Source organism: Motacilla alba, chromosome 9 (genome assembly GCF_015832195.1).
Source record: "Motacilla alba alba isolate MOTALB_02 chromosome 9, Motacilla_alba_V1.0_pri, whole genome shotgun sequence".
NCBI classification, from domain to species: Eukaryota; Metazoa; Chordata; class Aves; order Passeriformes; family Motacillidae; genus Motacilla; species Motacilla alba.
Window position 1 is genome coordinate 24,977,198 of NC_052024.1, and position 25,296 is coordinate 25,002,493.

The 25,296-nt window shown below is 51.0% G+C and overlaps 1 protein-coding gene across 21 annotated transcripts in view; it reads right to left on the minus strand.

The window, feature by feature from the left end:
- The window catches only part of MBNL1 (muscleblind like splicing regulator 1), a 67,386-nt gene that overhangs the window by 37,068 nt on the left and 5,022 nt on the right, over positions 1-25,296 (minus strand). For 5 of the 21 annotated variants that reach the window (XR_005257932.1, XR_005257931.1, XR_005257930.1 and 2 more), the window contains one exon: positions 10,939-11,830. The exons of 4 other annotated variants lie outside the window; for them this stretch is intronic. Coding sequence is in view for 8 of the 17 variants with exons in the window: in XM_038145354.1 (XP_038001282.1) it covers positions 10,939-11,112 (174 nt within the window). In the remaining 9 variants the exon portion in view is untranslated. Of the gene's footprint in view, positions 1-10,938; positions 11,925-25,296 lie in introns of those variants that run through there. 12 more of the 21 variants (XR_005257933.1, XM_038145352.1, XR_005257934.1 and 9 more) reach the window with 8 other exon arrangements.

Sequence of the window (25,296 nt, forward strand, 5' to 3'; positions counted from 1 at the left end):
CCCGCCACAGCCCCACTGCCATTGGGAATCCCTGCCTGCCACAGCCCCACTGCCATCGGGAATCCCTGCCTGCCACAGCCCCACTGCCACCGGGAATCCCTGCCTGCCACAGCCCCACTGCCATTGGGAATCCCTGCCTGCCACAGCCCCACAGCCTCTGGGAATCCCTGCCCACCACAGCCCCACTGCCATCGGGAATCCCTGCCTGCCACAGCCCCACTGCCACCGGGAATCCCTGCCTGCCACAGCCCCACAGCCTCTGGGAATCCCTGCCCGCCACAGCCCCACTGCCATTGGGAATCCCTGCCCGCCACAGCCCCACTGCCACCGGGAATCCCTGCCTGCCACAGCCCCACAGCCTCTGGGAATCCCTGCCTGCCACAGCCCCACTGCCATTGGGAATCCCTGCCTGCCACAGCCCCACTGCCACCGGGAATCTCTGCCTCCTGCAGCACCCCCACCACCACTGGGAATCCCTGCCTCCTGTGCTCCCAGGGCTGAGACAGCTTTTACACAACGTTAAGGAGCAGAAGCTGAACCAAGTAACTTGTCAGGTGATCAAAACAGGACTCGAGCAGTCACTCAGAAACACTTAATTATTTGTCATTTAAACAGAACAGAGAAGAAAGAATGGAACAATTACAGATGGTGCTGGACAACTGACCCGTGGCTGTACTCCAGACAACGATAAAATCCAGCAATGCTTTCCAAATTTTAAATATTAAATACGAGTGTATTTTTAGCAACTACGATTTTAATTTTTTTTAAGCATAAAGTAGCTTCTTGATTCACAAAATATCTTTGCAGTTTCTGAATGCTCCTTTTTGCATACAAACCCAAAGTCAACACACAAAACACACAGCCTGAAAAAGACCTAGAGGAGTCATATGCACACAGCCATACATTATATATAATATACAATGAGCACACACACATACACACAGCCTGCAGTGTGTGCGTAGCCCAGAGCAGAGCAGTTGACAAGTATAACAAATAACTTCAACCTTCCACTGTTGCTACTTTTTCAGTGTCTAATTCCTTAGGTATCTAAAATTACCAGAAACATCTAAACCATAAATATGTGGCAAATGCTGTGTAGAAATATTTTACATTGTTACAAACATTAGCAGTGTCTTCAGCCAAGGGACTGAACATGAACAGGAGACCTCACTTCCCTTCTGATTTTCAGTGCTGGACTTAATGAAGCCAAATGCTAAAGGATTCCAACAAGGCAAAACTAGGTGTGCTTTCCTCCATGGTAAAAAAAAAAAAAAATCCATCAGCAAGTGTTATTTTTCTCTTCAGATATATTTAATCACACCAGTAACCACATTTGGAACTAGGTGCAAAAGATCTGTTGCAAAAAGCTGGCAGAACCTGGGAACAAACACATCTTGTCAAGGAATCTTGGAGCCTTCTGCACACTACATCCTCCGATATCTCTGGATCTCCCTGGCTTGTGCTCTGCTCTTGCTTCCCCTCCCATCTGCTCTCACAGCTCAGACAGGGCCCTCTCTCCTGTGCTGTCTGCCAGGGGCTGTAACAGCATCTGACCTCTTCAGCCTTTTGTCTCTCTTCTGTCCTGCCCTTTAATTCCTTTCTCTCTTCTGCCCTGTCTTCTCTTCTAGTTATAGACTTAATCACCTTTACCACTGCCATAAAAATTCCCATTTCCTCCTGTTCAGTGCAGCCATAGAGAAAAGCCCAAACCCTGTCCTGGCTGCAGTGAGCTCGCTCTGTGCTGCACGTCTGTTTTGCCAGCTGCAGCTCCACACACTGTCACTTCTGCAACAAATGCCCAGCCTGGTGAGGTGTTCCCTGGGCTGACCAACCCCACCACACCCCTCCAGTATCACCTGGAAATTTAAATCAGAAATCCATGTTTTTACTATGAAACAATTCCTCGTGTTCCACTGTCAACAGGAGCTTTGCATTTTAAGGTACTTGGAATTCAAGCTGCCACATCCATCCATCCATCCACCCCTCCACCCCTCCATCCATCCATCCATCCATCCATCCACCCCTCCATCCATCCATCCACCCATGCATCCATGCATCCATCCATCCACCCATCCATCCATCCATCCATCCACCCCCCCATCCATGCATCCATCCATCCACCCCTCCATCCATCCATGCATCCATCCATCCATGCATGCATGCATGCATGCATCCATCCATCCACCCACCCACCCATCCATCCATCCATCCATCCACCCCTCCATCCCTCCTCCATCCCACCCTGGCATGCCTAGCCCAAGGGAAGCACCTCACTGCTCCACAGACACGAGGTGCAGCCAGTGCTCAACCGACAGCAGGAGTGAATAACAGGTAGATACAAAATACTGACTCTGTGTTTCCTCTAAGGACTGCTTAGTGAGCGGGAACTCTTTAACCCTTCAGTTTGCCCAGGCAGGGGCTTTTCCAGCTCACCTGCATGTTTATTTGGTTACAGCCATGCAGACACCCAGGCTGTCTCCTGACTCAGCTCACTGCAGGGGAAATTTTACCAGGGCACCAGACAAGCAGTGGTATGTCAATGCAGATGATTTTCTGAACACACCCTACAAGCAGAAAGCAAGCAGAATTCCAGGCACAATTTCCCATCTACAGCTGGCTCTAAGCACTGACTGCACTGTAGGAAAGGGGAAGGGACAGCAGACCCAGCAGCCCGTGCAGCTGCAGCCCGGCCTGTCCTGGTGGCACCATGTGCTCCGAGCTGCTGCCTGCTGACAGCCGAGTTCTGCACACACACAACCAAGTGTACTCTTTCTTTCCATCAGTATTTGCTTCACCAATGCCAGTTTACAATGAGCCCCAAAGACCCAGAAAACATTTCATTCTTTCTATTCTTTTCAAAAGACTTCAGTTAGATGTGCACACTCTCGTTCCTGTATAACATAACCGAGTAAGAAAAACTGTGCTGTTCCTGACATTGCTGTGGTGGCTACTGCACACCTAAAAACCTGCCAGACTCCTGCAGGGAGTGAGAACCTTGCCCTGAGCCAGACAAGGCTGGAAAGATGCTCTTAAATTAAAAAAAAACACAACCTCCTCCTCACCCAGTATCGAATACCAGCACTGAACCTGTACAGGTTCTTAGACTGAATCCCAATCCAAAGATAAAGATAAAGATAAAGATAAAGAGCGAGCAGAAAACAATGAGCTCTACTCCTGCACAGTGGTAGTTACCTACTACACCTGCAGCTACCCTGGCTTTGCTGCCTGCTCCCAGACTGCAGGGTTTTCCAGCATTTCCACACACAGCTGACCCTGTCCCCCAGGGACACCACAGACCCCTGAGCCAACTCCTGCCCATGGCCCACCCAAACCTCAAACTGCCCTGTTCCATCTCAGATTCAATGGAATGCTTGCTCCTCCTGGTCCCACAGGTGTGGTGCCTCAACAGAGGTGGGACACCCACTCACCCTCCACACCCTCACAGCTCCCTCTGTCAGCTGCCTGCTGGTCCCTTGGGCACACGGGGACACGTGCCCTCCCACAGGGTGGGCAGTGTATGCACACACACGAAGGACAACTCACGTACTTTGCAATTCCTCTCTTTCAAATTTAAATCTCAACCTCACAAACATTTATGTCTCTATGTAAGCCTGGAATTAACCCATGCAAATTCAGTGAAATGGCACCAACAAAAAGCAACCAGCTTTGCTTCCTCCCAGAACTGCTCCTCTTTTCAAACAGCACTCTCTCTCTTTTTGCTAACTCTCTGTCCTATTTTGCCAAGTTAGGAATGGTCCAGAGAAATCTGGAGCTGAAGAGAGTCTTTCCAGGAACTTGACAGGACTTGAAGTGCTCGGAGATGAAGCTGGATCCAGAGCTGTTCCCCCAGCCGGCCCCTTCCCCCTCCCGCTCCTGTCAGCAAACTTGGGAGGCATCAGCATTCTCCCATCAGAGCCCACCGTCCCCTCTCTGCAAAGAGAGAACTTTTTGGGATCTCCAGGGCTGAGAGCTGAGAAGTTTACCCAATGAGTGGAATATAATGAAAAGGCAATCTGAGGAAGCAGCTTGCTAGCGCCAGGGTGAAGCCCTCCAGAAGCACTACACTGGATTTCTTCTTCTTCTTTAAAAATCCACTTCATCAGATCTATTTTCCTTTATTTGATCAAATATTGCAGCTGCCTTCAACTACCTCAGCGTGTGTTCTGCATCAGTTAAATCCTGAGATGTTTCCTAATGGAGAGGATAAGTCATAAGTATTTCAATAAATTCAACCAAGAACCCCAAGGTTTTCTTACTTGCATAATCCTGTGTTTCAGGACCTGACAATTCAGCGCTGACTTAAATCTTCTATCAACAGCAGTAATCCTCCTAGTGGCACTGCGAAACGGGGGACAAGACAGGCCTCTGGATGAGGATAAAAGCAGCTCTTGTCATTTCCTAGGGGCTGGCTGGAGTGCTGCTGGTGCAGCAGCAGCCCCGAGCCCAGCGCAGAGCACCAGGGACGGGCCTGACTCTGGCAAAGCACAAACCCTGCTGGTTCTCTCTCTGCAGGGATGTCTGGAGCCGAGCACTTCGGAGGGAGGGCTGTGGCCTCGCCTGGCTCTGGCTGCTCACCTGGAGATGAGGCTCCTTCCCAGGCACGGGCACGGGAGCAGCTCCTGGCAGGAAGCGCAGACTCCTAAGCAGCACCCGGAGCAGTAGTTCCTAAATAACATCCAGCTGGGCTAACAAGGCTCTGCAGCCCCAACAAAGAAACACCAGCATTTCTCCCAAGTCAAAAAACAGATGTGATCATTCGGTCTTGAATGTAATTTGTTGCTTCCAACAAATTTCAGTGAGCCTTGGCAACAAGGCATCTGTATTTGGAAAAACAGACACTTGGGGTCATCCTGGGAAGGAGACAGGCCTCACAGGCTGCTCCCGATCACTCAGTCAAGACTTGGGACAAATGTCTGAATGTTCTGGACATGAGGTTTTCTTATTTTTTGCCTCTTTACATCTTCCCTGCAAACCGGTTCAGAATTTTACTGATTTTGACTATGCCCAGCAGAGTTCCTGACTGTGACAGGAGCCCACGCTGGTTTCTATTATGCACAGCCTTTAAGAAATGACAGTGCAGATGCTGCAGTGCAATGTTTTAATTTCTACTTAATTTCTTTCTGCCGAGGCAGAGCTGAAACTGTAAAATGAGCTGCAAAGGCTGTAGTTACTTGTAACTCCTCTGTCCAAAGGCCTGATAAGATTTCAAAACACCATCTATCTTCCCACAGAGGAACACACGTGCTTTCAATTGTTTGGTTTGCTAATGGACTATTTGCCACTCCACCTCTAACAATTGCCCCATTTTCCCGATGTGTTTGCCACTTTTCCCTTTGCTTCCTCTTCTGGAGCTCAGCCTGCTGGCAGACGCAGGGGCTGGAGAGGAGAAAAATGGCAAATCAGACCTTAGGAATTTGAACATTGTTTATGTTTTCATTTTTTGCCAAGGGTTACTGCTTTACGAGCTTCCTCGGAATCAGCCATGTGTCCATCTGCCTCCCAGCCCTGAGCCTCACCTCAGCCCTGCACCCCGAGTCCTGCCACCACCCCACACTCCAGGGATGCCAGACAGCACACAGGCAAAGCTACCCGGGATCACCTGCTCAAGTGCTCTGGGCTTTTTCTTTTGCCTTCATCGAAGAAGAATCAGACCCATGATCTGCCATTTCACCATGATTAGTGCAATAGGCTTACGGGATTTTCTTTTCTTTGGATTAAATGAAATAAAGTTCTTACTCTACACCCTTAGTACGTGTCACACAAGGGAGAACAACAAGCCCAAAAAATCAGTACTTTTTAAAGCAGTGACAAAGGAGAGGGACTCCAGTAGAGAAACCTGAACGACAATTACATCTCTGAGGTAGAAGAAATAAGATGCTTATGAATTTCAGCAATAATAATAATAATGCTGCATTTATATATTTTTAAGCCTTTTTGGTAAAAAGTGGCAGTCACTTTCACAGAGTTCAGCTGTTCTATTTTAAAAAATAAACACTTCTACATCAGAAGATAAAATACTACCACACCAAGTGCTGGTGGGTCTCAGACACAAGGCACCAGAGCTTCAACCTCAGACATCATCACTGAAGTGACTTACACTTCTGGTTTCCAGCTTTTTCTTAGAATTAAAAAAAAAAAGAAAAAAAGCAGAGAAATGTGGAAGTTTAAGACTTTCCAGCTGTTGAAGAAAGAGTAGAAAAAGCTTTTACACTTCATTGGGACACCCAGCTTGAAGATGAAGGAGCCGCCTTAGCGGGAGCATGGCTTAGGAGACCAAAAGCCAAGCTGGAAGCACAGCGCCCATGGTGCACGTTATCTCCAAAGCCACGGGCTGTGACCTGTGCTCACCACGGCCACCAAAGCCACGTGGGGTGCAGAGCACTTGGAAGCAGCAGGTTTGGGAACACAGCAGCCCCCACCCCGCAGGGAGCCAGTGTGGGGCTGGGCCGAGCACAGCGGGGCAGCACTGGGATAGCATGGGGACAGTGCTGGGATAGCACTGGGATAGTACCAGGGGCAGCACTGGGATAGCATGGGGACAGTGCTGGGACAGCGCTGGGATAGCACGGGGACAGTGCTGGGACAGCGCTGGGATAGCACGGGGACAGTGCTGGGACAGTGCTGGGATAGCACTGGGACACTGCTGGGACACTGCTGGGACACTACTGGGATAGCACTGAGGGTAGCACTGAGGGCAGCACTGGGGCAGTGCTGGGACACTGCTGGGATAGGACCAGGGGCAGCACTGGGACAGTGCTGGGACACTGCTGGAACACTACTGGGATAGCACTGGGATAGCACGGGGACAGTGCTGGGACACTGCTGGGACAGCACTGGGATAGCACCAGGGCAGCACTGGGACAGCACTGGGACACTGCTGGGACACTGCTGGGATAGCACTGAGGACAGTGCTGGGACAGCGCTGGGGACAACACCAGCGGTAGCACTGGGACACCCGAGCCCCCTGCCCTCCCTCTGTGTGACACTTCCCCCAGCCCAGGGCTGGCAGTGGCCTGTGGCAGCCTGGCCGCAGTGGGCGCATCTGCAGCTCCCACAAGATTTGCATTTGACATGCATCTCCCCATTGTGCAGACATCTTTATCTCAGCTTTCAGGAAACGCGGATGACTCATCTATCGGAACATCTGACGAAGCTAACGTAATTTCAAAATCGAGTTCCACTTCGGCTTATTTTTCCAAGAAAAAGAAAGAAGAAAGAAATGTTTCAAAATTATGGTAAAAATCAAATTTCTGTTGCAAACCAGTTTCCTGATTTAGGAACACAAGCTTATTTTTGCTGTAGACAGTCTAACAGGCTTTTAGGCATCCAAATTTAGGAAAAAAATCCTACGGCATTTAAACAAGGCAGAGCCAGAGCTGGAGCTGACTCAGCCGCTCCAGCGCATAATTTGAATACACTACATAATCATTCTTGGTTTAAAATTATCCTCCTAATATCTAAGGGCCAGATTATCCCACACACGTTCATCTTGATTCACGCGCTCCCCTAGGCCAGCCCTGCAGGTTCCATTAGCGCTAATTAGGCAGCAGGATGATAACATCTCGCCGGGGCTGTCCCAGCCCTGACCTCCTGCAGCACCCCAGAGGTCACAGCCGTGGGCCTGGCTGCCTCTTGCTCCCCAGGCTCCCAAGCACCACGGGCCAGCTCCGCTCACAGGTAAGGAGGAGCTGCCAGGTGCACCCACAGGACGTGTTTGTCGCCAGAGACGGCGTCCAGAGCCCAGCGCCACTGCTGCCACACAGCACAGCAGGGGCTCGGGAGGCAGCACTGCTTTCCTCGCTCTGGCCCTGCTCAGAGTTTGCGCCTTCATTTCACAGCAGGGGGAAATAGTAATTTAAAAAAAAAGGCGCTTTACCCAAGCTGCAAGTTTCGCTTCTGGTGTCTATTTTTGCCTCCTCCCGGCAGGGCAGGGCAGCGGAGTCTGGCTGCGGCGGCTGCGCGCTCGGCGTGCTGTCCCCTGCCCGCAGAGGACACCTGGGCCAGGGCCAGCGCCGAAGGGCACTGCCACCGCACAGGGTCCCTGCTCCGCCTGCTCGTGCTCCAGGAATAGCCGGGCACTCAGGCACCGCCAGCTCGGAGGAGTCCTGCCCAGGGGCTGCAGCTCTGCAGCACTCGCACCTGCCTGACGTCAGCCCCACACAGCGCTCGCTCCCAAGGCACACCGAGTGACACACCACAGCATCGCAGCGCCGGGCAGCACCGTAAAGGTCACCTCATTTCAACCCCTGCCAAGATGCAGGAGTTTGTAGAGAAAAATTCGGTGACTAAGTATCTGTCTTATGTTCAAGAGATAATGCAAGAATAGCTGTATAATTAATACTAATATTATACACATTAATAAGAAATCAAATATTTTAACATTAAGGTCAATTTTTCAGCGTGCTGCTATTTTAGTAAAGAACAAGGACATTACATGCATATTGAATTACTGAAAAATTAAAAATTACTTTTGAATGTCCTAACCAAAAATCTTTTTTAATCTGTACTGAAGTATTCACTGACCTTATAAGGTCCAGACAGAGCTGGTGCAGCATCTCTCTAAATTGCTTTTGCAGAACATCTAAAGTTTGGGATATTGCAGACAAGGTAACTCAACGACTAGAGCCGGCTGAGATTGGCACACACCGAAACTGACACAGAGCTGAAACAAAACCAAAACTGAGCAAGGGCTTCAGCAGCGGGGATTGGACTGGGAATCCCCCAGAGGGGGATATTCCATTTACTCTTTCCCCAAGGTATTCTCGTGCACGGTACAGCTGCTGAACTAACCACCCTGCCCAGGGGCTGGGGAGCCACTGGCAGCCCCAGGCGCCGGGCCCACGCTGGGACACCGCGGGATCCTGCCCGGATCCCCGGGAGCCTCTCCAGCACGCAGCAGCTCAGCCACTGGCAAACCTTTCAGCATGAGCACAAGTAAACAGCTCTGGTCAGCAGGGTATTTTTAAACAGCAGATTCTTTCCCAGCTCCCAGCTCGGCCCCTGCGCTGACTCCACAGGGCAGCAGCACGCTCCTTTCCGAGGATCCGCAGCAGCGCTGTAACGTTACCCACGGTTATCACCCACGGACCTTGCAGTGCTTGGCAAAGGTCAGCCCCAGCTCCTGCATTAAAAAGGGAAGCGAAGAGCCCTGCTGACGGCAGCAGAAGGGCCAGTCACGCTGCCGGGGCTGGGCAAAGCAGGCCAGGCCGCGCTCCATCCCCTCTCGCACAGACACCAGCTCACGCTGCCGCCCGGCTCCAGCACCAGCAGCACCCCCGTCCAGCACCGAGATTTTAAGGCACTTCCAGCGACCACTGACATCATGTCCGGGCCACTCCGGTGGCTGGATTCCAGCCCTTCGGCCAGATCCTCGCGATGGGAAGCAAGGCCAGCGGGGTCAGGCCGCGGTGGCCAGACTCACGTTGCTGGGAAACCAACGCGGGGACACTGCGGGTGCTGCTGCACCAGCAAACCCTCGGTGGCAGTCACAGCCCCTCGCTCAGAACAGCTGAGAGGCTCTGGGGCCAGGCCTGTGCTCCAGCAGCGCCGCCATCCCCACGGTGACACCGCGCAGCCACCGACGGCCGCGCCGACACGCCGTGGCACCGCGTCCTCGTGGTGACACCGCGGGGCTGGGACTGCCCACTGGCACTGGCAGCCCTGGCTCTGCTCCTACCTCCAGCACATGATTAATGCATAAAAACATCTTATTTCCACATTTTACAACTGATACCCTGCATGCATTGTAATTGCTGTATTTACAAATAAACTGAACGACAGAGAAACAAACCCTTTCAGTATCGGCAGGTGGAGCCACGGCTGGGGGTGATGGAGCATTTCAGGCCTGAGAGCACTGTAGAGCTTTCCCCCGTCCTCTGACAGGAGACAAGACACACTGTGAAGCTCGGGACGCTGAGGATCTACGGAGAGCTGCTGTCAGCCACCTCCTGCCCCGCTCGCGCTGCGCAGGCCCGGCTGAGCCACGACCTGCACCGGCTGCCCCAGCTCCAGCTCCCTCCCGAGCTCCCTCCTGCCAGCAGCCAGCTCCCCTTCGCGGGATCGGGGCCCAGGAGGAGGAAATCACCCTGGAGAAAAAACGACAGGCAAATTCCTGCTCCCCAAGTTTTGATTTTTTCATGACTCCGCTGGATTAATGCTGCACTGTTTGTGGTATGAGTATTTTACATGTTAGGTTACTGAAATCATGAAAAAAAACAAGGGAAGGAGCTGCGACCTGCACTTTTAACACCTATCACTGGCACGGCAGCTACACTGAAACAACAGCCCTGTATTTATGGTGCCTAGATGGGATGTGCCTCCTGAAAACCCTCTCTGCTCCTGCCACGCTTGCACGTCCAGAGGCACCTTGCCTTCTGCTAAGTGCTGTCCTTCCCTTAAGTGCACTCGGGAAAAAGATGGGATAGCCACACCAGTGCCAACCACAGAAAGGCAAGCAGGGCGCTCACAGACACCCGAATAACCCAGCCAGGAAAACACTCTTCTAAGGTTCACCATCAGCTGTCCAGAGACACCAACAACACGCTGGTAGTTACGAGATGGAAACAAATCCTCATATTGCTTACGTGGTTTGTGCTATTAAAAACAAAGAATCCTCACAGTGACTTTGCTGTTTCTACGTGAAGTGCCCTTTATTCCAACTACAGGCAGGGAATAATTTGGAGGCGAAGAATGAGCCCCTGTAGCCATACTGGAGGATTTGAGCCCCGCCAGAAGTATTTTCCCTTCATTCCCTATATCCTTCCCCTTCCCCTGAGGAAAGCAGCAACACAAATCTACAAGCATCAATAAAATAAAGGCAGAAGAATAGCCCACTGCTGGCAGCCAGCACTTGCTCCTGTTCGGCTGCAGGATTTCTCTGGCTACAACTGCTTCTTTCATTAACCATTTATCCTTGAAAATAATGTAATATTTACTCACTTTCAATGAGTCAAAGCAGGCGATTACGCGTCCGTTTTCAACTTGGCAGCTTTTCGATGGGTGTGCAAATTTACATTCCGTGTCTGGTCGTGAGCAAGTCCCCCTTTGGAACTCCCTACACACTTCCAGCGTTAGCCATTTTGTGTCCCGGATCGGTGTGACGCTAACAGCCATCTTTAGATTTTACAGGTAGTTAAAATTTCCAATAAAAACGGGCAAACGAGCAGCCGAACTGATAAACTGGAAATTACCAAAGTGCCACCTCCAGAACACTTTTTTTTTTTTCCCCCGCTCCCTATTTTAAAACGAGTGCGTGTAAAAGCGGGCGGCCGCAATCTCGAGGAAGAGCCGTGTCACCGAGTTGAGAGCGTGGCACCGTTAGCGGGGCTGGGGAAGGGGCCGCGGCCAGGTGCGGGGCGGGAGCGTGGCCGGGACTAGCCCCGCGCGCTCAGCATCCCGTCCGGAGGGCGGCCGCCGCAAGCATGGGAACGTGGCGGGCTCCGGCAGCGACTCCCGGGGACGGCGGCTGGCAGGTGGCTCCGGGCAGCGGGCTCGCAGCGGGCTCTGCGGCGCAACCGGGATCGATTAGTTTGGCATAGACAGATGCAGCAGTTTAGAGCAACGACCGACACCGGCTTTAGGCTGGGGGCTTTTCTCCTCCTCTCCTCGGCTTTCGGGCAGCAGAGCTCTGACCTTCGCGGCACACTTTAGTGCACAGTGCAGCGGCGGCGGGGGAGCAGCGCCGGACCCTCCTCCCGGCGGGCGCGGGGCTGGCAGCGGCGGAGCGCTGTCGTCGCAGTCTAGCTGGCAGCAAGCAAGGCAAAAGCAGCGGCTGCTCTAGAAGCGGTCCCAAGCAGCAGCGACGTCAGGAAAGGCACTTCTTAGTACCAACCTGTGGAGAGAAGAGACACGTTAGGAGCGGGCGGCGCGGGGCCCCGCGAGCCGCCGCCCCGCGCAGGGCACTCCGGGCGGCGGGGCCGCGTCCCCGCGCGGGGCCGGGCGGCAGCACCGCCGCGGGCCAATGGCGGCGAGCGTTGCAGCGACACTCCGGGCAGGGAGCCAATGGCGGGGGCCGTCTTATGAAAGGTCGCGCCTGTCAGACGCCGGCCGCGCCGCGCTGCCCCGAGCGCGCCCGCCGCGGGCCGTGCGTGCGGCCCGGCGCTACCGGAGAGCGAGCCCGGCCGGGAACGGCACCGCCAGCGCCACCGCCAGCGCCACCGCCAGCGCCACCGGCCCTCCGAGCGGCCCGGGCCCGGCGCCGCCCGGCCGCCCGCCGCGGCTGAACGGCACCGGCACCGCCCCGTCGGTCCGCCGGCGTGAGGACGGAGCCGGGACGCGCCGAGCCCGGAGCGGCTCGGCCCCGGCGGCGCCCGACCGCCCGCTCGGACACGGCCCGCGGCACCGGGGGACAGCGGCCCTGCCCGCCGGGAGCGCTCCGGCCACCGCAGAGCCCGGGCGGGAGGGCGGGCGCTGCCCTCGGATGCCCCGGAGGGCTGCGCGGCTTCCCCTCACGCCGCGGCTCGGATGCCCAGCTCGGCCACGGAAGCCTGGTGCCACCTGCAATGCAAATCCGGTACGATGGACGGCAGCTCCCGTCCCCAGCTGAGGATCGCAGTGCCCCGAGGAGCAGAGGGACCCTCGTGGCACTGCCTGGGGCACGCCGACAGCACCAGCCGCGGGGATTCCGCCGGCGCTGCAACCCCAGCACATCCTCCGCCGGCGCTGAGGGGAGGACCAGCCCCAGCCCCGTCTTTCTAAAGATGCTGCTTCATCGTCTCGCTATTTCCCACCGCCCTCCAATGCAGGTCACTGGCAGCCCCCAGGATCACACCCTGGAAGCGATGCTGTCAGCGTGCATGCAAACCAACAGATGAGAAAAAGCTACAGAGTTTTTCTAGGGACATGGTGATCAGAACAACCAACTCCAGGGGAAGGAAAACACACCTAACAGAGCTAATGAGATTACAACAGGCACCGTGCGTTCTTTGCCAGGACGCTTGAAATCATGCCACATTTTTAATCCCTGCTAGCAAGAGACAAACAACTACATAATTACTTGCAAGCACAGATTAACAACTGAGTGTCTTTGTGGTAAACACAGATACTCATTTGCTTCAACTGCCTGAAACTGAAGTTTGGGGTCATCCTGCACCAGCAGTCACTACTCCTCAGTGCTTGGGATACCGAATTCTTGAGAATTTGTTCTGTAGCAAATGTCCAGGCAAACCAGTTTGGTTCTTGCACTTGTGCCACGCTTCCCAGCCGTGACAGATTAGCCCCAAGAGATCTGAAAGCAGAGAATGTGCTGCTGGGGCCGTGTGCCAGCGGGTCCACCAGATCCACCAGGCATCCGTGCAGCCTCGCGCAGGAATACCAGCACACCAGAGCGCTTCTGGAAGCCCGAACACATCTCCCAGCCTTCTCAAAGGTGCACTGCAACCTGTCCTGCACTGAGAAGCGCTGGATCTGCGTCCTCCCACCATCACTCCTGCACTGCACAAAATGACTCGTGTTCTTCTCTTAGGAGCATCTGTCCCCTGTGAGACCCTCAGGACAGGGTGCTGCCAATGCCAGCAAGAAGAGCTCTACCACAAAGCTGTGGAACGGCTCTAGGCAGGGTTTTCTCCTGTTTATCAGCTTGGTAACCAATCCATACCAAGCATTGATTTTTCCAAACACCAAGAAGAGTTAGAGCAGCAAATTGATGCGTTTTATATGCTAAAGCCAATGCAAGTCAAAAGCCACCATTTCCAAACAAGATATTTCACTCTCATTACACAAGAAGTCACCCATAACAAGAAAGGAAAGAGAGCATGAAGGCAGCACCCAAAATGAAAACAGATGAAAACTAGCTTTTGTGCTCTCAGGTACTGACAGGAGAAATATTCCTGGGAAGGCTCCCTGAACTGTGTTTTACTCCCAGGTGTGTAATAAGTTTTCTGTTAGGATTTGGACAATCACACACTCAGGGAGAAATCCTGCTCCTGCTGAGGCCAGTGACACGCTTGTGACTGCACTAATTCCACCCTTCCTTCTTCAGGCTGCCAGCCACAAAAAGAAAAGCATTACTCCAAGGAGCTGATGCCTCGAAGGTAAATCCTCAGAACATGAAGAAATACTAGATGTATCTTTTGTATGAACAGTTACTCGAAGAAAAAGTGTTTTGTCACAGTTTGTTGTCTACCTGAAAACAGCCAGAAATGTCAGCTTTAAAAATAGCCTTTGAGCAGAAATAAAGCCTGACGTCAGACCAGAGGTTTGTCTCCAATATCCCCACTAAATAAAGGAAGATGTTAGCATAGTCTTTTTTTATCTGCATAAATTATTTTCCCGTCACTTGGAAGTTCCCTTGTGAGGCTCTCTCGGTCACTAAGGAGTCCCCTGTAAGCTTCACAAGCTGAAGATACACTGTCTGCAAAACCCAGCTGATACATGTGACATCTCCTTTGCTGATAAGATGGGAACGACTGTAACAAATCCAGGGGGAGAACCATAGGGACAGCACGGGAAAAGGATTGAACTTCTTGTTTTTCATTCAATTAGAACTGTTTAGGGGTTGACGCTTTCTAGACCTCACCCAGCAGAGCAGCCAGTACTAAAGACTCTTGTGATCCACAGGTGGGTTTTAAAGTTCCCCTTTTGAAATTTGGAAGCATTTGCCACTTGTCTCGGGAATATTGCCACATTGGTTTGGCCAAGGCAGAACCCTGCCTTCACTGAGTACCGAGATACAAGGATTGAAAGCAAATGAAAAAGCGATTCTCAGAAGAGACAGAAGAGAGAAATAACACCAAGGAGTCATGCCTTAGGAGGGTAACAGAGATGACTTAGTTGTCTCCTGAGCTGGGTCAATGAAAATGATTAAGAAACAGCCTCACAAATCAATGGAAAGGTTACCTGGAAATGTCCAGGGAAGTGAATCTGACACAGAAGACACTCCTGTTACTTCCCCTTATTGCTATAAAGACATGTGCAGGCAGATTACAATGCAATTTGCCCCCTCAATAAAGTCTTTGACACAAAAATAAGGTAACTCCCTGCACTGAGAATTGCTCCCAAAGAGGCACTGTTCTCACTGTTCCTGTAACTGGGGTTGCTGGACATCCCTGTTTATCTCAATTCACACGTGTCTCTCAAATAAAGATGTAGAAAGCTGGGCAGGCAAGAAGCCCAGCACCGAAGGAGAAGATGGCAGGGAAGAATGCTATTTTTATGCTTAGAGAAAGTGGAAGCTGAAAACACCAGTCTCAATGACATGAGAACTGTCAGCAAGAACAGATAATTACACAACGTGAATTCATCCTCATGACAATGACTCTAATGAGATAGGAAATGGAATAAAATCAATATTCTATTTACACTGACAGGGCAGTCTCAAAGCTTGAAATTGCCAAATGGCTGTCTTTTAAATCAAGGAACACAAAATTACTGACTCCTTACAGTATTTTCAAAACACCTCTGCCAAACTCAAAGTTTACCAATAACATATCTCAATATAAAATTTGGAAGAGATACAGCAATTACTCCATGGCACAACTGAGGGATATAATTATAGCACTGTCACAAAATTAAGCTGAAACAATGAGCTAATTAACATCTTGTCACATAACAGTATAGGATTGGATAAAGGAAAATATTCTTTAGTAAACTGCAGCTGAAGACTGTCTCACGCTCTGGGCTGCACCCGTAGGACAGCACAGAAATGGAAGATGGTTCCTTTTACAATTCTGTACTTTTGTGTATTTCAGGAAAAAACGGGAGTGCAAAGGCGGGAGCAGAGAGCAGCCAGCTCCAGACAGGACTCCAGGGAACTGCAGCCTGGGCTGATTTCACAGCTCCCCAGCCCAGCAGCCTGGGACTGCGAGCTGGTAAAACTGCCAGCACACGTTGGCTTTGAACTACTAAGTGCCACACCAGATTAGTAAAAAAACCTGCCAACACTGCTTCTATGACGCAGATAGTTTGCATGACATACACAGTTTTAGTACTACTACTACTAGTAGCAGTGTTCTAAAGGTTTTTTCTGTACTGTTTTAGCTCCGACAGACTTTCCTGATGCAACCTCCCACTGACTTCAGTGGCTCCTCCAGCACATCCCCATCAGACGTGGTTTTATCTTGAGTCTATTTCACAGTTTCTGAAACTGTTTTAGCAGAACCACCTAACTGTGACATTCCATGTGAATTTAACACACCCAAGTGTACTCGGTTCATGAAAACTTGATAAATAATGCAAAAGGAGCCAACATGTTGTACACTACGTGCCCCAGCCACATGCAGAAATCAGGTTTTGCCCCAAGATTTCCATCCCCAATCAAACTGCGAACCAATTCCCACCAGCAGCACATGGGCACTGACATACAAATCCCACAGCCCAATCCTCTCTTACTTTAGATTACAGTAATGCTATTTTCAAGTCAGAAAGCTACACTGCAAATTCCATAAACCCTCTTACCTTTAAGGAGCAGACAGTTACGGATTAACTGCTCTTGCTGTAATTTAAAAAACATTAAAGTCAAGAAACATGCCTGTTGATTTTCTTTTTAATAACCTGGGGTATATCTCAATCTCTGTTACAAAATTTGAGACTTCAGGGACACCCGGGATTCAGTTTGACAGCATCAGCTGGATGTGCATTTATGAGCAAGAACAGGCACAGGCCAGGCCCTGTCTCCGGACGAGGACGTGGCACACAAGCTGTTACTCTGTTCTTGCAACTTTGGGTCAGGGACACAAAATGGGCAAGGACTACTCTGCCTTTAATCCACTTTTCATCAATTTATGTACTACAAAGCATTTACATATCCATCCCCACCCACCAACGAAGGCACAAATACTGCTTCTGGTAATAAAAACATATTTGCACTGTAATTCCCTTGCCATACCATTCACATAATGTATTTTAGAAATGGGAAGTTCTGTATTATCCCAGCACAGGGGAATTCCAACCATAAAAGAAATGACATTGCCCAAGCAAGCCTAAAAAGAAGTTGTTTATCTTTAAAAATAACAGTAATCTAGTGATTTAAGTTAAAATTCCAAGAAGTAACAAACTGAATTGAAAAAAAAACCCCAAAACCTGCTTTATTAGAATCAGTTTATTTTCTTGTTCTAATAGTAATTTTAAACATGTTGTTTCTACACAAAGGCTTTTGAGAGGCCGTAATAAATCAACTATGCACCCTTCCAAAAACTACAAGCTATTTATTAATCCGACTCTTGCACATTTTGTTTGATTAACTGCAAATGTACACAAGCCAAGCAAGGCAGGAGAGCAGCAGGATGACCACGGCAGCAGGGTCAGCCCAGGAGCAGCCCCCCAACCCTGGCGTCTCCCCGGGGCACTCAGGGTGCCAGAACTGACCCCTGCACTGAAAACCCTCCCTGCTGGGCAGCCTGCAGGTGTGACTCGGGCTCACTGGCACGCCTGTCTCGGTGGCTGCGGGGTGCTGTCCTCAAGAACAGCCACGAGGCAAACCCCAGGACGAGTCCCACAGCCCAGATTCAGAGCCGGCAGGCACCTGCAGCAGCAGCAAAGAGGCAGAAACTGTGCCATGGGGACAGGAGATTTCCAGCTGCACGTGCGACAATGAGTTTATGTAAAACACAGTGATCAGCACCATCCATAACAAGAATCCCTACAGAAAAAACCCCCACGTCCATGACTCAGCAAGGGAAGGAACCGCTTCCCTCTGACTCCAAATTCAGCTGATGCTGATGGTTTCAGCAGAAGTGACCCGGAGGAGCTCTCACTGATGAGAGGTGCAGCAGACACCAACCCCGGCTTCCCACGCTCTGATGCCCGAACATCTCCAGTAGTGCAAGGGAAAACAGACCAGCACCTCAGCACTGCTCAATTTCCACTTCCCAATGCAGCTGCGTGTGGCCCTGGTGCAAAGGGTGGCTTTCCTTCCCCGGAGACAGCTGCATAAAGCAGTGGGGAAAAGGAGCGCTGAGGGACCACTGCAGACAGCAGCTGATGGATCAGGACCCACACACGGTCACTACTAACATTATTAATTTATTAATAGCACCACTTCCTCCAGGCAATAAGCTGCTCCCCTTGGCCTCACTAACTCATCCCTGGCTGGGCCACTCCTACCTTTGCCCACTTAAAAAACTCCAGATTTCAAAGTTCTTGCCCGTTCACGTGACATCCACTCTGTTAGGACAATGATTTCGAGTCAGGTGTCTGGATGCAGCCACCACATCCCTGCACACATCAAATTAACTAGCAAGATTAAATCTGAACCTAATTACCAGGAATAGAGCAGACCATTCATGTCACGTGCTCCATGCTGGTGAGCGGTCCTGCTCCTGGTGACAATGCCAGCAGCTCTCCTGGCCCTGAGGACACATGGGGCACGATTCCCTGCGGGACACCTCGCTGCTCTCTGCAGAACAGGACACTCCCAGGCAGGCCCATCGGAGTTATGGCAGTCATGGATTGCTTCATCTTGCATCTGACTTGAGGACAACCAAAAAGAGACGTGAGTCCAGCTCACGAGGAACTCGCTACACCCAGTTCTGCTTGCAGCAGCTCTTAGAACTGGTCCCTTCAGCTCAGCCATGGCGAGCGATGGCAACGCAGGGACAATCACACGCTTCTCCCCAGGGACCAGAGAATTACCTGGGAATGAGGGACAGCAGAGTTTGGACTGAAGGACTGCTGCCGAAGCGGCAAACTAGTGCCCTGGCTCTGCAGCGTGGCCGAGCAGGGCCAGGCACGGCACCCCTGAGGCAGGACCGCGAGTCCCACACCTCTGAAACCACGCCAGCATCACAGAGTGGCAGCACTGCCACGCCGGGGACACCTGGAGCGGGGAGGCACTGCCAGCTCAGCGCGATGACGACACTGCCCGACTGGGTCACCAACATGAATCACGGCAAGGACAGCCCTGGAAAACACTCCAGCATCTGCTGCAGACAGGAGACACAGCCGACTGCATTTGCACCCACAGCTGTCTGTTTCTCGGGGAATCTCAGATCCAAAACAGAGCACTTTCCGTGCTTTCATTCATTCTGGCCTTACATTTAATTTTTGTTTATAATCACATCCTTCCAGGCTGAGAGAAACTTGTACAACTTCTCAGAAAATACTACGGGTCTATATAATTTATTTAACTAGTTACATAAGAATCTAAACCACAGAGAATGGGATTTCTAATTCTCTCTGCCCTGTCACCATCTGAGGTATCAGAGATGACTGTTATGCACTAAATATAAAATGATTTTTCATACACAACAAAAACTAAACCAGTTTAGGAGACGCTTTCCTTGACTTAATAGAGATCCTTACATATACAATGCTCAGCAGCACAGAAACACTAACTGATGTGATCCATTTTGGATCGTGACCAATCTCACGCAAACTAAACTAATACACGTGTCTTCAGATATCAAGAAAAAGCTCCAAATTAGTCACTGGTATTAAAAAGAAGTAATAAAAACTGCATGACTTATTTTAGGAAATAAGTGGAACATATCTTTGAGACAAGTTTTTAATCAGTATTTGCTTTAGTATATTGCAATGTTGTTCATTTTGAATTATGACATGTACTCAGCTAACAATAACCATGAGAAACAAGCCTCTAAGAGCCCCTGTTCAGAACAGCCTCTGCACACAACCTCAGCCAGCAGAGCTTCCACCACACAGGGGACAAGTCACAAAGGGGCTGCTGAGCTGGGCGGGTCCCTGCGCGGCACAGCAGTGCCACCGACACTGTCCCTTAGGACTTCTCACACAGAATACTCTGTCCTCTGCTTGGGTTCTCCTCAATGTGTCCCTTTTCCATCAACACAGCAAGCTACCCAAATTAAACCCAATGAAGGAATTTCGGAAAAACCTCAAAAGATCACTGTTTTCCTTGTATTTTCCTTCCTACCTCTAAAAGCCATTTTAAAACACCGAGAATGAAAGTTTAAATTTCTACTCTTACACAAAAAACAGAAATGGGGATACTGGAAAACAGAAACAGGGATATTTGGAAAACAGCTTCTGAAACAACTTAAGAAAACCTAGCTTTTATAAAAATGGTGATTAAAGGCAGAGGTTGTAGAATGCTCAGAAGCTGTAGAAATCAAACCAAATCTGAAACAATAATTTTGTCAGTCATGCAGAAAAATTAGTGAAAGAAGTTCAAATGCTTGTATTTCTGTTCCACCATTAGCTGTATTTAATTAGAAGAATTGAACAGAGCTGTGTCTACTTTTCACAACAAAAATCACATCATTAAAGATTTATTTATTGAATATATTTGCACATAAATACAGGAGCTCAATAAAACGTTGATAAGCAGCAAACAAGAGATCTGCCCAGAGATTTCCTTCCCAGCAGCCTGCAAAGCTCCAGCACCACAGCAAGCGCCCGCACTCCCCAAACAACATTTTTAACCGCTACACATCAAAAGGCTGAAAAATACATAATTACATTATCAGGATCATGGACTCAGTACCTCTGACTTTTCACTGCTTGAAAGAAGGCTCAAAGTCCACTGAAGCTGTGCCTACATTTGGAGCACGGAAGGATTCATGACCCAGGTAAAGCGTACCAGACTTTGCTGAAAACCAGAGGTGGGCACACAAAGTCAAGAATGCTGCCCAGGCACTAATAAACTCTTCCACGCACCGGAATCAACATTTTTGTTTGGATTTTATTCCAAGCTTCGGAGTGTCACAGAAAAAAAAGGGAGAGTTTATTTCTCCCCAGAAAGCCCTGCCGTGTTTGTCAGGACCCTCCTTCCATGGGAACCAGGGGCACAGGCAGCACTGAAACACCGGCGAGGAAGAGGAAGGGCGGGTGGCCCTGCGCAGCACCCGACACCTCCTTTATATGGCCAGTGCAGGCCTGCTGCTGTGCCTCCAGCTTGGCAACCTGCTCGGAAAGCCTGGCACACGTGCCCGGTGCAGCGTGCTCCGCAGCCTGCCCGGGGAGCGGGGGCTCCACGGCTCCGCACCTCGGGTGCGTGCGGACCCAAGCGACACGGCAAACTCCACGTGCTCCCACAGCAAGGTACTCACACTTAAAGGAAAAGCTTATCTCGCGGAGCGCCGGGCGCTGTCACTGCAGTGCAGATAGCGCCACTGCAGCGCCGCGGCTCCTCGGGAGCCAGCCCCCGGGGGCTGCAGCCCATCCCCGCCGGGCGCCGGGCTCACGCCGCCCGCTCCCGGCAGCGCCAGGGCCCGGCGGGACTCAGCCGACCACTTCTCATCGCTCTCCCTTTTTTAGAAGGCAAAAATTCCAATTAACTTCTCTGGAAGCAGGATTGGGCCCAGAGCCCGAAATGCTCTGGGTTCCCGAGTCCTTACTCACGGCGCGCAGCGGGGCTCGCCGGCGCGGCAGACAGCACGGCAGCGGGAGCGTGCGGGGCTGCGGGAGGACTGCCCGGCCCCGCTCCTGCAGCCCGAGCCCGGCCCCGCTCCTGCAGCCCGAGCCCGGCCCCGCTCCGGCAGCCCGAGCCCGGCCCCGCTCCTGCAGCCCGAGCCCGGCCCCGCTCCGGCAGCCCGAGCCCGGCCCCGCTCCTGCAGCCCGAGCCCGGCCCCGCCGGGGCCGTACGTGCTGCAGCCAGCAGCAGCCATGTAGGGCAGGAACGCTGCCCTCCGCCTCCCGGGCAGCCGGAGCGGGAATGCAGATGCCCTCAGCCGCCTCCCGTGCAGGCTCTGCAGGCAGACCTGAACCCGCAGCCACCCAAGTCAGGACACGCTATTTATAATGCTTTCAACATTTCACTTTTCTCTGCAAATAATACCTGCTCCAAGTTCAAGTCCGAGGCATATTTTGCCTTGCCAGATGATCTGCGACCGTCTCATGACTTATTACATTGTTATCGCTGCTAAGCTGAGCAAACAGGGCTGCTAAGTCTATTAATCTTCTGAAACACCAAGTCTGAAACTGCAGAAACAAAACATCTCACTACAAGATACATAAAATGTGCTATAGAGAGATAAGGGGGGAATTCAGTGCACGCTCTGTTAAGTTTTTTCAGTGCCACTGCAAGCAAGACTGACGCGCTTTTGCGAGAGCCGACTGTGGATGTAACACCAACAAGTTACATAAGGGAAAAGAAATTCCTTTTACAAGAGCAGCCTGCCCCAGGGCGGACAGCGAGGTACACTCCCCACAGGAAAACCTGGGCACTCTGCAGGCGCTGGAGCTGCCACCTGGACATTCTCTAGGAGGACTAATAAAAGCAGCCCAGCCCAGCCAGGCTAACCACGGCGGGCTGAGGAGGAGCTCTGAAATACGTCCAGTCCTTCGGTGTTTAGGGCAACCTATCTGGTACTTGTTGCTTTTTATTCTGCGTAAATTCAGATTTCATATTACAGATTTCATATTCATAAACTCCATCCAGATATTAATATACACCTTGCATATTTATGCACCAAAATATTTTTCTGAGACAGCGAGTATTTGGCCTCTTTGCCCAAAGCCAAGGTTCCAGGAGCACACAGGAGCCATACACTTTATCTCAGTGCTCAGATCAGGGCAGCTCCAGGAGGCAGTGAGGCTGTGGAAGCACAGACAGACCCAAGCTGGGCTGGCCCACTCCCCAGGCTGGGCTAATGGTGGTCATGCACTTGCCTTATGAGAATTATAATCTGGCCACACAAAACTCAGGCCCAGCTGAGTTCTCCTCAGGCCTGGCTGCCTCAGTTTCCCCATACAACCTGTACATTCAAACCAAAATGAACTCAAACTGCAGGATTTTGCACCCTTTTGACAGAAGTGCTGTCACCTTACACACTGCTGCTGCTCTTACTAATTTGTACCAACAGCAATTTTAGCTCCAAAATTTCAAGCTTAATCAAGTTGAATTGTGAGAACTCGAGTCAGATTTTACTGAGGATAGATTATACCTATTGCAATTTTTTTTTTCTTCCCAGCTACTTAAAATAAAGATATTTTGGATAAAAATATTATTTCATAAAAATTACATGCACACAATCTGAAACATGGACTATTTCACAGGGTAGAAGTTGACACAAAGTGGACATTAAAACAAATTAACTGACCCTTAGGAAAAGCAATTCTTCTGATAGATAGTGGGACTTCATCCTGAGGCCGGCACACATCAAACCCAGCACCCAAAATGCCCAATGGGCACAGGAAACCTCGTATCTGCCAGCCTGCCCCAGCTCAGGGTGCTGCTGCTGCCCTCCTGCTGCTGCCTCTGAGGCTGCTGAAGAGACTTCAGAGCATCCTCAGGACAGCAGAGCTTACTGCTACTTTGAACGCACAGAGCAGGGCAAACCAACACTGTCCCTGGCTTTTTACTCCGAGCCAAGTACTGACCAGGACACGGCCCCTGCACAGGCTGCTGGAGGGAGAGCGGGCTCCAGCACCCTCACAGGAGCCACGCAAAGCCTTCACCTCACAACTCGGCACATTAACTGCATTTTCTCATCTCAGGACGTGTTGAAGTTTCATCACAAGTACAACACAGTTTTAATAGTCCCTTCTCTTTCCTCGTTAATTGCTGGGAACTCTCTTTGACACTAATGGAATTGCAATTGCACATATTCACAGCAGAGCAGGCTCCAAATGTCACCGAGGACAGCACTCAAACATATTTACATGTTTGTTCTTTTGGTAAATAACTATGGGGTAGGAGGAAAGAAACGCTGTTTACTTTGCTGCATAGCTTGGGAAACTAAGTTTACAGTATATAATTGTTAATAAAATTAAATTTAAAAATAATAATCATAGGCAACTGCTCTAATCCTTAAGGCACACAGACAGAGGAGACCACTGCAAGTCATGCAAGAGAAAGGAGAGCCTCCTGTGTAGGGCTGGGCACAGCAGGACACACTGAGGTGTAGGAATTCCCAGGGAAGCAATTGAACTCTGCCAGATCCTCCCTCTCCCTTCCCTCCGGACAGGAGTAGTAGCAGGAATTTGCTGATAAACTCAGTTGCAAAAATCATCCTTGGCATGAACATAAATCATAATGAATGGGAACTTTTCCCGCAGTTTTACCTTAAGGAGCTGGCCTTAGCTAACAAGCTGTTTACAACATTCCCGTCGAAAATATGCCTAAGGAAAACACCCATTAAGCCTTTGAAAGTAACGGAGTTACCACAAGGCCTTTTACAACCAGCACGCATGACTTCCTCAGTGTCAGAAAATGATGTCTGCGGATTATCCACCAGCTCCCGAGCAGGAATCCTCCACTATTTAGGAATCAAGAGGTGCTGAGGCTCACCCCCCTAATTACAGGCATCCCTGTGTCACTACCGCCTCCCCACTGGTGCTGAAGCAGCAGAATAAAGCAAGTACTCGAAGGAAATAAAAACAGGGAGGGAAGCCCATGATTTAATCTGAGCTGGCCATCGGATCTTCATCCACACCACACGTGTAAGAACCTTCCTGTGGCCACAGAAACCCCCCTGGACGGTGAGGCTGAAACCATGCGGCTTTCACAGCCAGTCTGCTCTGGGCAGCCAAAGCCTGGCCCTGCAGGGCAGCCCCCTCCCGAGGGCCAGGGCGTGCTCCAGCTCTTTGCTGGCACCCATCACACCTCCTGCACGTCACCCTCGTGCACCAGGCCTCCAGCACAGGCGCTCCGAGGACAGGGGAGCCAGAGCAGCACCTGATGCAGGCATGGAGCAGGGCACGGCTGGGGCATCGCACCAAGGCCACGGAATGGGCCACCCGCCCGCCCTCCACAGCCCCCTCAGAGCACAGACTGCAGGAGCGCACTGCAGATCCTCCTGCCCCGGGGGAACCAGCCTGGAGGCAGCTGTGGGGTACACCCCAACTGGCCACTGCCCATGCCTGCTTTCAGCCCAGAGCAGAGAGACTCCCAGCACCTCTGGTTCCTGCAGTGGCACATCCCAACCTTCCACACGCAGCAGTCCTGTCACCATTGCAGTGAGCACGGGGCTGCCAAGCCTTTCATTTCTTCCTCTTGTATCTCCTTCAAATTATCATAATACTGTTCTATGCCAGTGGGCCTGCCCAGGGTCAGTGTCACATGCAGCCAGCCCCAGGGAAGCCTGCAACCTGTCCTCAGCTCTCACCCCAAACTTCCCCTGCAGCAACAAGTGCCATCGGTTAATTATTCATTATGCAAATAATTTCCTTGTCACTTTGCAATATGTTGTCGTTTCATTAGAACCCCTTCTCCATAGTGCCAAAAAAAGATATAACCCAGTTAAGTTATTCACCGTTACTATTCTTTACTTCCATCCCTCTTTCCCGTTAGATCCCTTCCCTGAACCTGCTCTCCTGTACTTCATTATCTGTCACCCATGTCCTGCTTCTCCCTTTCTCTGGGGAATATATTCCCCTCCTCAAAAAAAAAAAAATCACCAAAAGAAATTATTTCTTTCTAAAACAAACAATCACATATTTTCCCAA